The sequence below is a fragment of the Lampris incognitus genome, chromosome 3 (assembly GCF_029633865.1).
Source record: "Lampris incognitus isolate fLamInc1 chromosome 3, fLamInc1.hap2, whole genome shotgun sequence".
In the NCBI taxonomy this organism is placed as follows: Eukaryota; Metazoa; Chordata; class Actinopteri; order Lampriformes; family Lampridae; genus Lampris; species Lampris incognitus.
In genome coordinates this window covers 70,119,689-70,134,573 of record NC_079213.1, presented here as the reverse complement: position 1 = coordinate 70,134,573, position 14,885 = coordinate 70,119,689, and the positions used below count along the sequence as shown (strand labels likewise).

Sequence of the window (14,885 nt, the reverse complement as noted above, 5' to 3'; positions counted from 1 at the left end):
TTTACTTTGTGATGATGTAGTTCTACCAAAAATATAATATCCACTTATGTTTATTTACATTAAAAGAAATACCGACAACTTGATATGTTTGTTTTTTTTTTCGAAAATACAAACATAAATTCCTGTTTTTGCCCCTTGTGGCATCCATTTAGGCCTCTGCTCGTGTGCGCATTCTGTCCAGTGGCCGCTATGTACAGATCAACATGGCTCAGATTGACGATGGGGCTCAGTACACCTGCGTTTCCAGTAATATTGCTGGCAAGACCACACGGGAATTTAATCTAGTCATCAATGGTATGTTTACTGTACACGCTGTGAAACGATATACTGCATGTAGCAATTTCCATGCTAAGAAATCTGTTACTGCAAAAATACAGAAACATGAGTAACGTGTATCCCTCCTTGTCCATATGGGCACCTGTCCCTTCAGTGGCTCCCACCATCAAGGAAGGTCCCCAAACCATTTCAGTGCACGTAAACCAGCCAGTGGTCCTAGAGTGTGTAGTTAGCGGAGTGCCACCACCTCGCATCACTTGGAGGAAACATGGGGCCATTTTGGGAGGAAGCAACCCTAGGTAAAGCCACAAACAAGTCAGAAAACAATGATGGAGTAAAGTGCACCTCACAAAAAACTCAGTGTTTTCATTTCCCCCCATTATTTACCGTTTACAATTTATAGAACTTCTGCATTACATGTTTGTTCCACAGTCATTAGCATGTGTATGTTTAAAAGGCCTTCAAATTGAAAGCAGTTGCACCATAAAGGGGGAAGTTAGGATTATGCCAAGGGACCCTGACTGACGGGGGCCCTCAAAAACTATTAGAACATAAGGTTAACAACTCTTTGGCATCCAGGTAGCGTAGCATTCTATTCTGTTGACTACCAACATGGGGATCAGCGGTTCAAATCCCCGTGTTACCTCCGGCTTGGTCGGGCATCCCTACAGACACAGTGGGCTGTGTCTACGGGTGGGAAGCTGGATGTGGGTATCCAAAGGAGTTGAATCACGTGCAATTGGACTTGGTATATATCCATGAAGACGTTTCGCCTCTCATCCAAGAGGCTTCCTCAGTTTGTGCCTTTCTGACTAGACCAAGCTAGTCTGACTGGCTGGTGATGAGACTCAAAATTTATCTTCTTGGAGTCGTTGTCAGAGCTATAGATGTCCATGGCTCTTTGTGTCCTGATGTTTACCAACTCCCGTCGCTAACAGAGCCATAGATATGAGGGGCTCTTTTGTGTACTGATGTTTGGCCGCGTCCGTTGTTATCGGAGCTATTGATTTGCATTTGTTTAGCAGCGACGGGCGACAAACAAATGCAAATCAATAGCTCCGATGGCGACGGGCGTGGCTGGACATCGGAGCACAGGAGAGCCACGCATATCAATAGCTCCGATAACAACGGGCGCGGCCAAACATCGGTACACAAAAGAGCCACTCATATCTATGGCTCTGTTAGCGACGGGCTTTGGTAAACATCGGGACACAAAGAGCCATGGACATCTATAGCTCTGACAACGACTCCAAGAAGATAAATTTTGAGTCTCATCACCAGCCAGTCAGACTAGCTTGGTCTAGTCAGAAAGGCACAAACTGAGGAAGCCTCTTGGATGAGAGGCGAAACGTCTTCACAGATATATACCAAGTCTAGTTGCACTTGATTCAACTCCTTTGGATAACCATGACCTGGATGAATGAGAACATTCACAGACCTGGATGTGGGTATGTATCCTGGTCGCTGCACTAGTACCCCCTCTGGTCGGTCAGGGTGCCTGTTCGGGGGAGAGGGGGAACTGGGGGGAATAGCACGGTCCTCCCACATGCTACGTTCCCCTGGCGAAACTCCTCAACAGGGGAAAAGAAGCGGCTGGTGACTCCACATGTATCAGAGGAGGCATGTGGTAGTCTGCAGCCCTCCCCAGATCGGCAGAGGGGGTGGAGCAGCGACCTGGAGGCTCAGAAAAGTGGGACAATTGGCCAAGTACAATTGGGGAGAAAAGGGGGGGGGGACAACTCTTTGTCAGTGATATCTTTTCATGTAACCCAAATCCCTTGGTGACACCCCTGAGTCTAAGCTTTTAGATATACAGTTGAATACAGACTGAGGATGATCCTAGCTAAGAGGGCTCTCAACTTCTGACCTTGCCATATCTGAGGCTAGAGTAATATAGAAATATATAATTTTGTCAGGACTTCAAAAAAAACCCTCATTATAAGGGTATTCCAGTTATCAGAGTTCATCTTAAGTGGGTTTGACTCTAGGTGAACATCATAGTTTTATACTCTCCAAATCAACACACTGTTTTAAGGACCCTAACACACCATGCAGTGGCGTTAACACTGATTTTGCTCTGACTACGGTGTATATCCTGACAGCAATACTGTTGTTTGATGTCCCTCAAGATTTATTACCTGAAAATTTGTGCAGGTACACATTTGCAGAGGATGGATCTTTACACATCCACTCTGCCCAGGTGACTGACACAGGCCACTATCTGTGCATGGCCACAAACCAGGCTGGGACACAACGCAAGCGAGTGGATCTGCAAGTACATGGTGAGAATAGTGCACATAGACATGAATATGTGCATGCATACCCACTAACCACTTTCTGTCTCTCTCTGTCTCTCTCTCTCACACACACACACACACAACCAATTCCTTTATGGTCCCCTTTTCTTGTTCCCAGTGCCCCCTTCCATTGCTGACAGCCGAACCAATGTCACTGTGACAGTGAACGTTCAGACTACCCTTTCTTGCGAAGCCACTGGCATCCCAAAGCCCACAGTTACTTGGATGAAGAATGGCAGGGCCATCAATACTGACCAGAACCAGAATATGTACAGGTTGATCCAGGTTTTTTCCCCTCTCTGTTTCATACGCAGATATATAGAAAAAGCATTTTCTTACTCATTTATGAAAATCTCTAGGCTCTTTTTTTTTACTCACACTACTCTATATATTTTTACTGTACTTGAACTATAACAAACTGATGCTTACATTCCCCTTGTTTCACTGTTGTCAGGTTACTTTCTTCAGGCTCCCTTGTTGTTATAGCACCCTCAGTGGAGGATACAGCCGTGTATGAGTGTGTGGTGTCCAATGAGGCAGGAGAGGAGACCAGAGCTATTAATCTTACTGTCCAGGGTGAGAGACATGGATGGTAGAAGCATTATAACTCTTGTTATGGGTGTCAGTATTACTTCATAAACTGTTTGAATTTAGGTGTTGTTTTATAAATCTTTGACAGGAATTAGTTGCTACTCCTATTTCCGCTCACTTCTGCGTATGAGAGCAAAATATTTCTCAATAACGTGACTTTTGTGATTTATCAAAAATGGAGTGTTTCAGTTTAGACTCGCCAACTCATTTCATTCTTTATTTTAGTTCTATCTGTCAAGTAGGCAAGTGTTTTTACTTTTATAGTTGATGTATCTCATCTGTCATTATGATCTTTGGCAGAGGGGGACCAATCAAAACGATCAGTTATCAGTTGTAAGACATTTTCATGACCTTCTGTAACTGCTCCCTTCTGGGCTCCTAGTTCCTCCATCTATAGCCGACGAGTCCACCGAGCTGGTGGTGACAAGGCTGTCCCCGGTGGTCATCGGCTGTACTGCGTCTGGGGTCCCAGAGCCTTTTCTCCACTGGAGCAAAGACGGCATGAAGCTGGCCAAATGGGGTCCAGGATACAACATATTGGACTCAGGTTAGAATCAGCCGTTTAGATAAAATAAGTGGCATAGTGAACAGGGAGACTGATCCTCAGCCGGAGGTTCGAAGCTTTAGTGTTGGTAAGCATCCACCCCGCAAGAAATTGACTCAGCTTTCAAGTTATTTCTACAGCAGATGATGTGATCTTACCTCCAGCTAGAGGGAGGCAACTGACAGAAAAAAATAATACTATTTCTGGTACTGCTACTGCTACTACTACTACTGATGATAATGGTGGTGATGATAATAATAATAATAACTTTTTTATATAGCACCTTTCTAAAGCAGTGTTACAAAGTGCTAATAAAGTGCTGAAAGAAATAAAACGATAACAATCCATCTATCCATTATCTATATCTGCTTAATCCAATTCAGGGCCACAGGGAATTAGTAGCAATTGTTAGTAGTTGTTGTTGCTCTCATAGTAGTAAAAGAGAAAAATTAGATAACTTAAATATAACCACTTAAGTATTTAAGGTGAACTTGATGTACACCTGCACATATTTAGAAATAGTAACCTCACTGGCAAGATGGGCTAAATCACACTTTTTCTCCACAAGCGCTCTTCTTTTTTCTCAACTAATATTTGAAATGTATTCATTTAAATTTCAGTATGGTAGACTATAGTCATAAAAGATGCACCCAGTGTGAGTCATGTTCTTGGCCTATTGTTGTTATGAGGCTTCTGTGTCTTAGAATATGTGTCAGGTTACTCGTTCATTTATATTTATGCCTCTAGAAACATTTAAGTTAGTAATTGTTGCTTGTGTTTTTAATTATGTTGTATTATTCATCTTTATTCAGGTCCAATCGAGATCACCTCAGCTGAGTTGAGTCACGCTGGACGTTACACGTGTGTGGCCAAGAATGCTGCAGGCTCTGCCCACAGACATGTGCAGCTCACTGTGCAGGGTAAAAACCCACAGACACTCTCTCTGGGTCTTTCTGGGACTTCCTGGAATAACAAATGACAAACCAAATTGAATTATTGGAAGTTATTATGATGATTTTTTATATACCAGGTTCTTTGATAACTGTCCTATTAGGTTCACACCAGGCTGACTGATGCCTGATGTGACAAAATATACCTCTCCCTGTCGTGCTTTTTTACTCAATTTCCCTTTATTCTTTCACATGATATCTTTCTTATCGTCACTGTCTTCTCTTCCCTCTCCTCAGAGATCCCAGTGATCCAGCCCCACCCATCCACCCTAGATGTAATCCTGAACAACCCCATTACTCTTCCCTGCAGGGCCACAGGCACCCCCAGACCCACCATATCCTGGCAGAAGGAAGGCATCAATATCCCCACCTCTGGTAAGTGTGTGTGTGTGTGTGTGTGTGTGTGTGTGTGTGTGTGTGTGTGTGTGTGTGTGTGTGTGTGTGTGTGTGTGTGTGTGTGTGTGTGTGTGTGTGTGTGTGTGTGTGTGTGTGCATGCGCGCATGTTATGCGTCCACTTGCCAAATTGTCTGTACCTGTATATCACACCACCTACTATCACCAAAAATGTACAAGCCACTCCATTCAAGGTAGGTCTACTGTACAATGAGAAATAATCCTTCATGTTTCTTGTGATTATGCTAGGTGGTGTTTTTACAGTGCTGCCTAATGGAGGACTGCAGATCTCCAAAGCCTCTGTGTCAGACTCTGGGACTTACATGTGTGTGGCTCAGAACCCAGCTGGCACAGCCCTGGGCAAGACCAAACTCAGAGTACAGGGTGGGTGACACACACTGTTTTCTCTTAACTTTCCAATCAGTAATTAATATGGAGGGTAATTATCACCTACCAAGTGTCTTAAACTTTTACGCTGGCACTTCATTTTCACATCCGGTTTGTTTTTCTTTTCATGTCATTGTTCCATCTATTTGATAGATAAAATCTTCACCATTAAGATTTCATTAATGATATCTGTAACCTTCAACTGACACGTATTCTAGTCATCCATTATCAAACACTTTTGCCTAATCACATCGAATCTACTCCCCTAAATGTTAACCGTTCACTGTTTCATGAATTCTTTGGTTTATCTACAGCCGCGAAATTTCCTCTAAAAGCCAGAACACAAAAACACTACAGATAATAAAAACAGAATTTTTTGTTGTGTTTAAAGCTAATAAATATGTATTTTAGACAAAATTTAATTTCGATTATTCTCTTTATTCTTTGCAGCAGCAGAGTAGGAAATGTATGACTGCAGATGCATAAAAACACTGATTTTTAAAGATAATGCAACAAACTACAGAAATAGATAGTGATTTATAGAACAAATGTTATTAGGTATTTTTACAGATCTACGTTTAACAGTATACATACCTATGCTGTGCAATCTGTATATTTTCGACTCTCATTGTTAATACATTTGGTATTAGTGTGTGTAATTACATCTTTTGATTGTGAAGTGTACTTCATATATGCAAAAATGTTGTGGACAGGATGTCCAGATGTTCAAATGTGTATTATAATCTATTATCATAATTACAAATCTTCATGCCACCATTATACAGTAATGTGTCCAGAGCATTCAGATGTGTTGTTAGCCATTCACCTCATCACATTTATAGATATAAATGTGTGTACATCAAAAAAGTGAATTTGCATTGTTTTCTCTAGTCCCCCCAGTGATCAGTGCAGAGACTCGGAGTTATATTGTGCCTTTGGATTTGTCTGTGACCCTTCAGTGCCAAGCTGAGGGGTCACCCACCCCCTCTGTCAGCTGGCACAAAAATGGACAGCAGCTGAGTGAATCTATACGTCATCGGGTGCGGAGTACAGGATCTCTGCAGATAGCCTTTGTCCAGCCCACTGATACTGGTCACTATACCTGTACCGCCGCCAACGCAGCAGGCACCTCTAGTGTGGAGATGACCCTTACTGTACAGGGTAGGTAACAGTTAGAAAACAAAGTCCAACACATATGGGGAGGGGAAAAAGGAGCTCCAAGGGAAAAAAAAAATGCAACAAAACGGAAACAAGGAGCAGCTTTGCTATGAGGGAAATTTAATGGTGACGTAAGGCTCATGCAGAAAGTAATTATGAAACACCTTTTCAAAAATTGGTACAGAACACAAAAGGAAAGGTATTATTGCGAAGCAGCTCCCCTTTTCCATGTCATCCAGTTACAGTCTAGTCAGTTTAACCACCAGCTATTACTACTTCAATGTTATCGCCATTATTAAAGGTATTTCTGTCTCCATAGTTCAGCATGACAAAAGAACTTAAAGATTTAAAAAAAAACTGTAGAAAGAGGGCGTCCGGGTGGCGTAGTGGTCTATTCCATTGCCTACCAACACGGGGATCACCGGTTTGAATCCCCGTGTTACCGCCGGCTTGGTGAGGCGTCCCTACAGACACATTTGGTCATGTCTGCGGGTGGGAAGCCGAATGTGGGTATGTGTCCTGGTCGCTGCACTAGTGTCTCCTCTGGTTGATCAGGGTGCGTGGGGCCAAAAGCGTGATCCTCCCACATGCTACGTCCCCCTGTTGAAACTCCTCACTGTCAGGTAAAAAGAAGCAGCTGGCCACTCCACATGTATCAGAGGAGATGTGGTAGTCTGCAGCCCTCCCTGGATCGGCAGAGGGGGTGGAGCAGCGACCAGGGCGGCTCTGAAGAGTGGGGTAATTGGCCGGATACAACTGGAGAGAAAAAGGGGGGAAAAAGCCAAAAAAAACAAAAACAAAACAAAAAGCCATGAGCAAGTCATGTTCATACTGTCTTGCTGGAATACATCAATTGTCTCGTCGTCCCTTGCTTCTGTTTAGTTTGTTGTTTATCCCATAAATGATTACCACCCATGATCATGATCCTCTTTCTCCATACCCTCATGCTCCGCCAGTCCCACCCTCTATTCACGATGGAGAATTGGAGGTAGCTGTGGTGGAGAACCGCCAGGCCCAGCTGGTATGTGTGGCAGAGGGGGTCCCCCAGCCCACCTTGTCTTGGGAGAAGGAGGGCATCCCCATCAGTGACAGCACAGGGGAGTATACCATCCTGCCATCAGGAGAGCTGGTCATAGACATTGTGCAGGTATGGATTCAAAGAACTACTATATTTGACAGGCAGTAGATTTTTATTTTTTTTTACAATTTTCAGATTTGCTGATACTTGTGAATAGATTTTTTACCTGCTTTTTATATATTATAAAACACAAGAGTAATAAAATTCTGGTTGGTATAATAGAAGGTTGTTGGGGATTAGATTTGGGTTAACGGTTTGATTGAAATAGACATCAGGTATTTATTTCTAATGGGTTTTTTTTTTCATATCCCAGAATTTTATTTCAAAATTTCACTCACTCTCTACCAACCTTTCCTCTTTCCATCCTTTCTGCTAATACCCACTCCTTCTTCCCAGCCTGATGATGCGGGCAGCTACACCTGTGTGGCCACTAATGCAGTGGGGCAGGACAGTCGCACTATGACCCTCTCCGTCCACACTCACCCTGCCTTCACGGAGCTGCAGGGGGATGTCGCCTTAAACAAGGGGGAGCGCCTTGTGTTGTCCTGTGGAGCCACTGGTGTTCCTCCACCTAAAATCACCTGGGCCTTTAACAACAACATTATCCCAGGTATATGGCAGCAGTTTTCATACAGCTACAAAGATTCCTATCTACAAAATAGAGAAGATATTTGTTGTTCATATGTGTTATCCCGAAGGCCTACCAATTTTTCATATTTCATGACATGCTCATATTTTTGAATTTACAAACCCTCACTCCCACAACTAGGAAGTAAAGAACAAACATTTCAATATGTGATGTTGATGCAGAGGTTGCAGCTCCATAGGCAGTAAATGGGTGCTGGAATATTCAGATTTATGGAACGTTTGTCTGAATTTTTACTTTGATATGTATGTATTTACCCTTATGCCTGGAAAATCCATCTGGCTATGGCTATATTTGTCTTTTTATCCATTGTAGTTTGTTCTATGGAGCTGCATATCAAAGACTTGTAGTTTTTTGGGGGTTTTTTAACCCTCAGCTACAGTTAAAGTAGGATGGGCACAAATGGACACAAAGCTTAAAGATGAACTGCAGGGTCTTTGGCCACTAGTAGTGCTACTGAGCAGAGTGGGTCCCTGTACCGTAACAAAAACACTTAACATCACAAGAGTATCCTCTCCAAGCCACTGCACAGAAATCCAAATGTAAACATTGAAGCTTTGTAATGTTATGTAGCCTTCTCAATATAAAAAAAAAAGATATTCTGAACATCTTTGAAGGTAATAACTTTTGTCAAGAGTCGGTGGGGTCTAACGACATACCCTACGTCTGCACGAGTGAAATTATGAACGTAAACAAACCTGTTTGTGACACAGTTCGGCTTTACCGGTCTTAAAGCACAGGAAAACATACTTGAAAAGTGAATTTCTGTGATGTTTCCAGTTTAGACTTTGAAGTTTTCAAATCGTTTCTTATCCTCTATTCCTGATTCTGTAGCTCACTTTGACCATTTAAACGGCCACAGTGAGTTGCTGGTAGAAAGAGTGAGTAAAGATGATTCGGGCACCTACTCCTGTATGGCAGAAAACAATGTGGGAACCATCAAGTCACTGGGCTTTGTCTTTGTCAAAGGTAGGAAATCACATACAACAGTCAATTCATATCAATAACAATGATTCTGTTGTGCAGCTCAGTGAGAATAGCTTTAATATTCCCATTATTAGGTGTTTGACCTTCACATTCAATGATAGAAAATGCTCTTATATAATTTTCACCAATTTCTCAACTCGGCTTTCTCATCTCTATGTCCAGAGCCACCCATCATTGATGGGGACCTCCATTCCAACCGTATTGAGCCACTGGGGGGCAATGCCATTCTGAACTGTGAGGTGCGAGGAGACCCCTCCCCCACCATCCAGTGGAGCAAGAACGGTGTCAACATCCAGATTAGCAACCGTATTCGCCAGCTAGACAATGGCTCTCTGGCCATCTACGGCACAGTGGTAGGAAAACACTGATCTCTAATGGTCATTATTTATTTATATGTCCAGATTACATGCAGGTTTTCTATTGAACTTGTTCTTATTCAAGTATTTCAATAAGTGGGCATTTATTACATCATGGACTTTGTTTTCATTGTTTAATTTAAGGGTGAAGATGCAGGGAATTACATGTGCGTGGCAACTAATGATGCCGGGGTGATAGAAAGGAGTGTCACACTTACCTTGCAGAGTAAGTGTCTCTTTACTCTTACAAGTCTTTACCATAAAACAGAATATTGTTTGTGAACCACTGTAAAGGGGATGAGTTGGGGATGAGTTGTTGCCTCAAGTGAAGGAGTTCAAGTATCTCCGGGTCTTGTTTACGAGTGAGGGAAGGATGGAGCGGGAGATTGACAGGTGGATTGGTGCAGCATCAGCATTTCAAACAATACAGAAGGTAAGGAGAACAAACTTGGAAAGCTGGCTACAAATAGGAAAACCCAAAAGGGAGGAAATTTGGTAGAAAATAGAAGAAAATGGGAAAAATTTAGATAGTTAAAATGGGACATGTCTTTCCAATTATACTCTTGATGGTTCAAATCACCTCCTTTAATACAAATGGGCTAAGGGATAAGATTAAGAGACCGCAAACCTTCATGGTATGTAAGTCTGATGTTTTAGCAAGAGGCACATTGGGATGAGGCGTGTGTGAGACAGATTGAGAGAGAATGGATGGGAGAAATGTATGTGAACAATGGTGGAGTCAGAACAAGAGAGGTTGCAATATTAGTGAAAAGAGGTGTAGTTGAGAATGCTAGCGAATGTGTGGATGATGGTGAGGGGGGAGTGATAGTGATTACTTTTGAGCATTTAGGTAAAAATGTCAATTGTTGAATGTTTATGCATGAAGGGCATAGTAGATAAGATAGGGGAAATAGAATACAAAGACACGATAATTAGTGATCACTTGATGTTAGGTTTAACTTGGGCGAAAGTGTGTGTGTGTGGGGGGGGTGTCTGAATGGTGAATTGGTGAAAGATGAGAAATATAAGCAGATAGTGAGGGAGTGTATAATGAGAAGAAAGAATGAGAGTATGTATGAGGAGAACATTGGGAGGTGGTGGGAAAGTGTGAACAGTTAAAGATATTGAGTATAGATTATAGCAGAGGCAGAAATAAGATAGAGAGAAAAAGAGAGAGACGGTTAAAGGGAGAGTTAACTAGAGAGGCAGAGAGGGCAGATAGGGAGGCAGGTTATGATTTAGGGGAATATACGTATTAGAGTAAGAGATGAACTGAAGGAGATAGAACAAAAGAGGTGTATGGGAGCAACAGTTAGAAGCAGGGCTAGATGTGTAGTTGGAGAGAAATGTACAAGTTATTTTTTAGGGTTAGAAAAGACGAAACAAAAGAAGAATTATTTAGAAAAGGTGGAAGGAAAGGATGGTAGGGAAATTACAGACTTTGTAGGGATAGCTGAAAGATTAGAAGATGTTTATAGGGATTTATTTAGCAAAGAACAGATTGGTGAAGATAGCATAGGACAAGTGTTAGATAAGGTGAAGGCCAGAGTAAGTGATGATGATAGACAGATGTGTGAGGGAGACATAGGGACAGGAGAAATAGAGGCAGCAATAGCAGGGTTAGGTAGAAACAAGAGTCCAGGGATAGATGGTTTAATTGGTGAATTTTACATAGAGTTTAGAGAGGAGTTAGTGCCAGTGTTATGTAGATTATTTAGGTGGATAGAAGAAAAGAACAAGATGCCAGGTAGTATGTCAACAGAGTTAGTCAGCATTATTTACAAGAAAGGGAGTAGGAATAGATTAGAAAACTATGGGCCACTTGGCATGTTAAATAATTATTATAAAATATTAACAAGCGTGTTAGCCAACAGAATCAAAAGAGTTATAGGAATGGTGGTGGGAAGCACACAGGCTTACAGCATACCAGGCAGGGACATAGCAGACACAATAAGTAGCATCAGAGAGACAACTGACTTTATGAAGGGAGACAAAGGACGGCTAGTAATTAGTTTAGATTTGAATAAAGCATTTGATAGGGTAGATCATAGATATTTATACAAGGTCTTATAGAAATGTGGTTTTGGGCATAGGCTGGTAAGATGGATCAGAAGGATGTACGATAGGGCAGTGAGTTGTATTAAAATCAGTGGGATAGTCACAGACACCTTTAAGATAGAGAGGTCAGTCAGGCAAGGGTCTCCCCTGTCAGCTCTGCTGTACTCCTTGTCGGCAGAACCGATAGCGGCACTACTGAAGGGGAATGATAGAATTAGGGGTATAGTGTCACCAGGAGGGCAGGTGAGTTTAGTTTATCAGTATGCAGATGACACGACAGTTACAGTAAGGGACAGGGAAAGTGTAGTTGAGGTATTAGATAGTTTAGAGCTGTATGGTAGGGCATCAGGGGTAAAGTAAATATAGATAAGTCCGACATTATGTATATAGGGGCAGTTAGAGAAGATTTAGGAATAGGATTAAAAGAAAAGAAGGATTATTTCAGGGTGTTAGGTGTGAATTTAGGGATTGAGGATAAGGAAGGCGGAGATATACAGTGTGAAGGGATTGAATAAGATTAGGAAGACATCGGGGGTTTGGAAACTTAGAGGGTTGAAGGTGAAAGGGAAGGTGGTGGTTGTGAATGGATTAGTTATGAGTATGATTGTGTATGTAATGAATGTGTTGGATGTGCCTGAGAGCGTGTTGAAGGAGGTGGAAAGAATGCTGAGTGATTTTCTGTGGGATGGGAAGGGAGTTAGGATAGCGTGGGAGGTGATGGAAAATGACGATGAAGATGGTGGGTTGAAGTTAATCAATTTAGGGGTGAAAAAGAAACCACTTAGGGTGAAAATGGTGGTTAGATATTTAAGAAACAAGAGGGATCATATATGGAAGGTGTTTTTAAGGGAGGCAACTTATAAATGTGGTGGGTGTGGGGAGAGAGGAGTGTATATGCAAATGAAGAAAGGCATGTTGAGTGGAGTGTCTTGAGTTTTACAAGGAGGTGCTGGAAGCGTGGGGAGAGTTTGCGAAATGTGTGCAGTATGAATGTAAGAATGTGAAGCAGGTGTGGGAACAACCAGTGTTTTTAAATCCAAAAATCACATATAAGGGGAACACAATTTACAACAGGGAGATTTGGAGAGTGAGGTTTAGGAAGATATGGGATGTAGTGTATGAGTATGTACCAGGGTTTATGAGGGCACAGGTACTGGTAGATGAAGTGAGGGGAAGGGGTGATGAAATGTGGTTGGGAACAGCGGAGATGATATTTGGAAAGATCAAGGGGGGGGGGGGGTTGCCAAGAGAATGGGTCAGTATGACTGAGATTGAGAGAGAGGCTGTGTTGGATGAGGAAGGAGAGATAGAAATGTATGTGGGAGAAGGAGAGAGGAGAGTGAGTCTGATGAGTGTGAAAACGAGAGTGATGTATAGATGTTTAAGAGGGGAAGAAGTGAGAAGACCAGCTGCGGAGAAAGTGTTGGAGAGGGTTATCAATGAGATGGATGTAGGGAGGATATGGAGATGGATGTAGGGAGGGTATGGAGGAATCTGAGAGTCAAGTGGAACAGTGCTGAATGTGAGAATTTTGATTTTTTATTAAGACACAATAGGGTGTTCAATAATGTAATAATTAGTGAGTTTGGTGTGAATGCGAAGAAAGAATGTGATGTGTGTGGTGTGGAAACATTTATGCATGAGTTTGTTGAAGGTTGTGAGGTGGAGGGATACATGTTGAAAATGAAGGAATTAATAAGTAGATGTTGGAGAGGTGGGTTTGTTGACAGAATGGAGAGAATTGTTGTTTGGGGTGTCTGGCAAAGTGAACGGATGCAATGTTAATTTATCAAATTGTGTTTTCAGCCATACAAGGTTTGCTGTCAAGCTAAGGAGGAATATAGCCCATTATGAAAAGAGGAAAACTGAGGTGTGGAATGTTTTTAAGAGTATAATGGAAAGAGATGTTAATATGTTGTATAGTTATGTTAGAAAAGAGGAGTTTATTAGTGGATTTGTGGAGGGGAGCACTTTTTGTGTGATTGGGGAAGGAGGGAGGGTGATGTTGGATTTTGGTTATATATCGTATATGTGTGTTTTTTTGTTTGATTTCTTAGATTTGGTAGCGGGTCTGTAGGCTGGTAGCCGTGCCAAAACTTACAGGTTACCTCACTATTTTCTGTCTCATCTATCTGTGTTTTAATTTTTATTTCTTATTCTCTTTGATTCTATAGAGTTCGATGGGTTTGTGAAATATTTTATTTCCCTATTGGTTTAATATATCTATGTTGTAGTCTGAATGTTTTTTATATAAAATAAAAGAGAAAAAAATAACGAACCCCCCCCCCCAAACACACACACACACAAATTTCTCATATGGGTGCTGATACAGGTAACACGGCCACATACAAAAAAACACTATGCACTACTATAATAACACCAACAACACAGCTGATCTTCAACAACCATAACACACACGCACACCACTGTGGAATATAGCAGCTATTGCAGCATCACTATCATCCATCCATCCATTATCTGAACCGCTTATCCTGCTCTCAGGGTCGTGGGGATGCTGGAGCCTATTCCAGCAATCATTGGGCGGCAGGCAGGGAGACACCCTGGACAGGCCGCCCCCCTCCCCCCACACCACACACACATTCATACCTAGGAACAATTTAGTACAGCCAATTCACCTGACTTACATGTCTTTGGACTGTGGGAGGAAACCAGAGCCCCCGGAGGAAACCCACACAGACACGAGGAGAACATGCAAACTCCACACAGAGGACAACCCGGGATGACCCACCAAGGTTGGACTACCCCAGGGCTCGAACCCAGGACCTTCTTGCTGTGAGGCGACCATGCTAACCACTGCGCCATCGTGCCGTCCGCATCACCATCAGATCTTCTTTTATGTCACTATGCAACCAGATTGCACATACACACCAGATGGCACAAAAACAACAAAAATTTTCCACAGATGATGTAGTGTTCACCAGTCACTCGTACAATTTCAACAAATTCAATAAAGTATTGCCACAATATTATCAGTGCGCCGCCTTCAGTTCAATTAGAAAAATGTGCCCACCCACCTGGAGTTGAAGTTCCACCTCACTTGAGCGACTCGAGACATTCTTCTCTCAAAATTCATCCAGTAATTTAGTCTGTTTGGGAGAACATGAAAAAATGCAGACAATCCTCCCAGATTTGTAAAAAACAT

General features: G+C 42.2%; 1 protein-coding gene across 1 annotated transcript in view; it reads left to right on the top strand.

Moving 5' to 3' along the window:
* Positions 1-14,885, top strand: part of hmcn1 (hemicentin 1) — a 208,005-nt gene that overhangs the window by 178,823 nt on the left and 14,297 nt on the right. Inside the window, 15 exon segments of the mRNA XM_056275570.1 lie at positions 153-294; positions 431-575; positions 2,431-2,558; positions 2,692-2,848; positions 3,028-3,149; positions 3,547-3,711; positions 4,521-4,628; positions 4,896-5,033; positions 5,302-5,436; positions 6,331-6,600; positions 7,554-7,744; positions 8,072-8,285; positions 9,156-9,290; positions 9,471-9,661; positions 9,809-9,890. Of these exon segments, the coding sequence (XP_056131545.1) occupies positions 153-294; positions 431-575; positions 2,431-2,558; positions 2,692-2,848; positions 3,028-3,149; positions 3,547-3,711; positions 4,521-4,628; positions 4,896-5,033; positions 5,302-5,436; positions 6,331-6,600; positions 7,554-7,744; positions 8,072-8,285; positions 9,156-9,290; positions 9,471-9,661; positions 9,809-9,890 (2,323 nt within the window).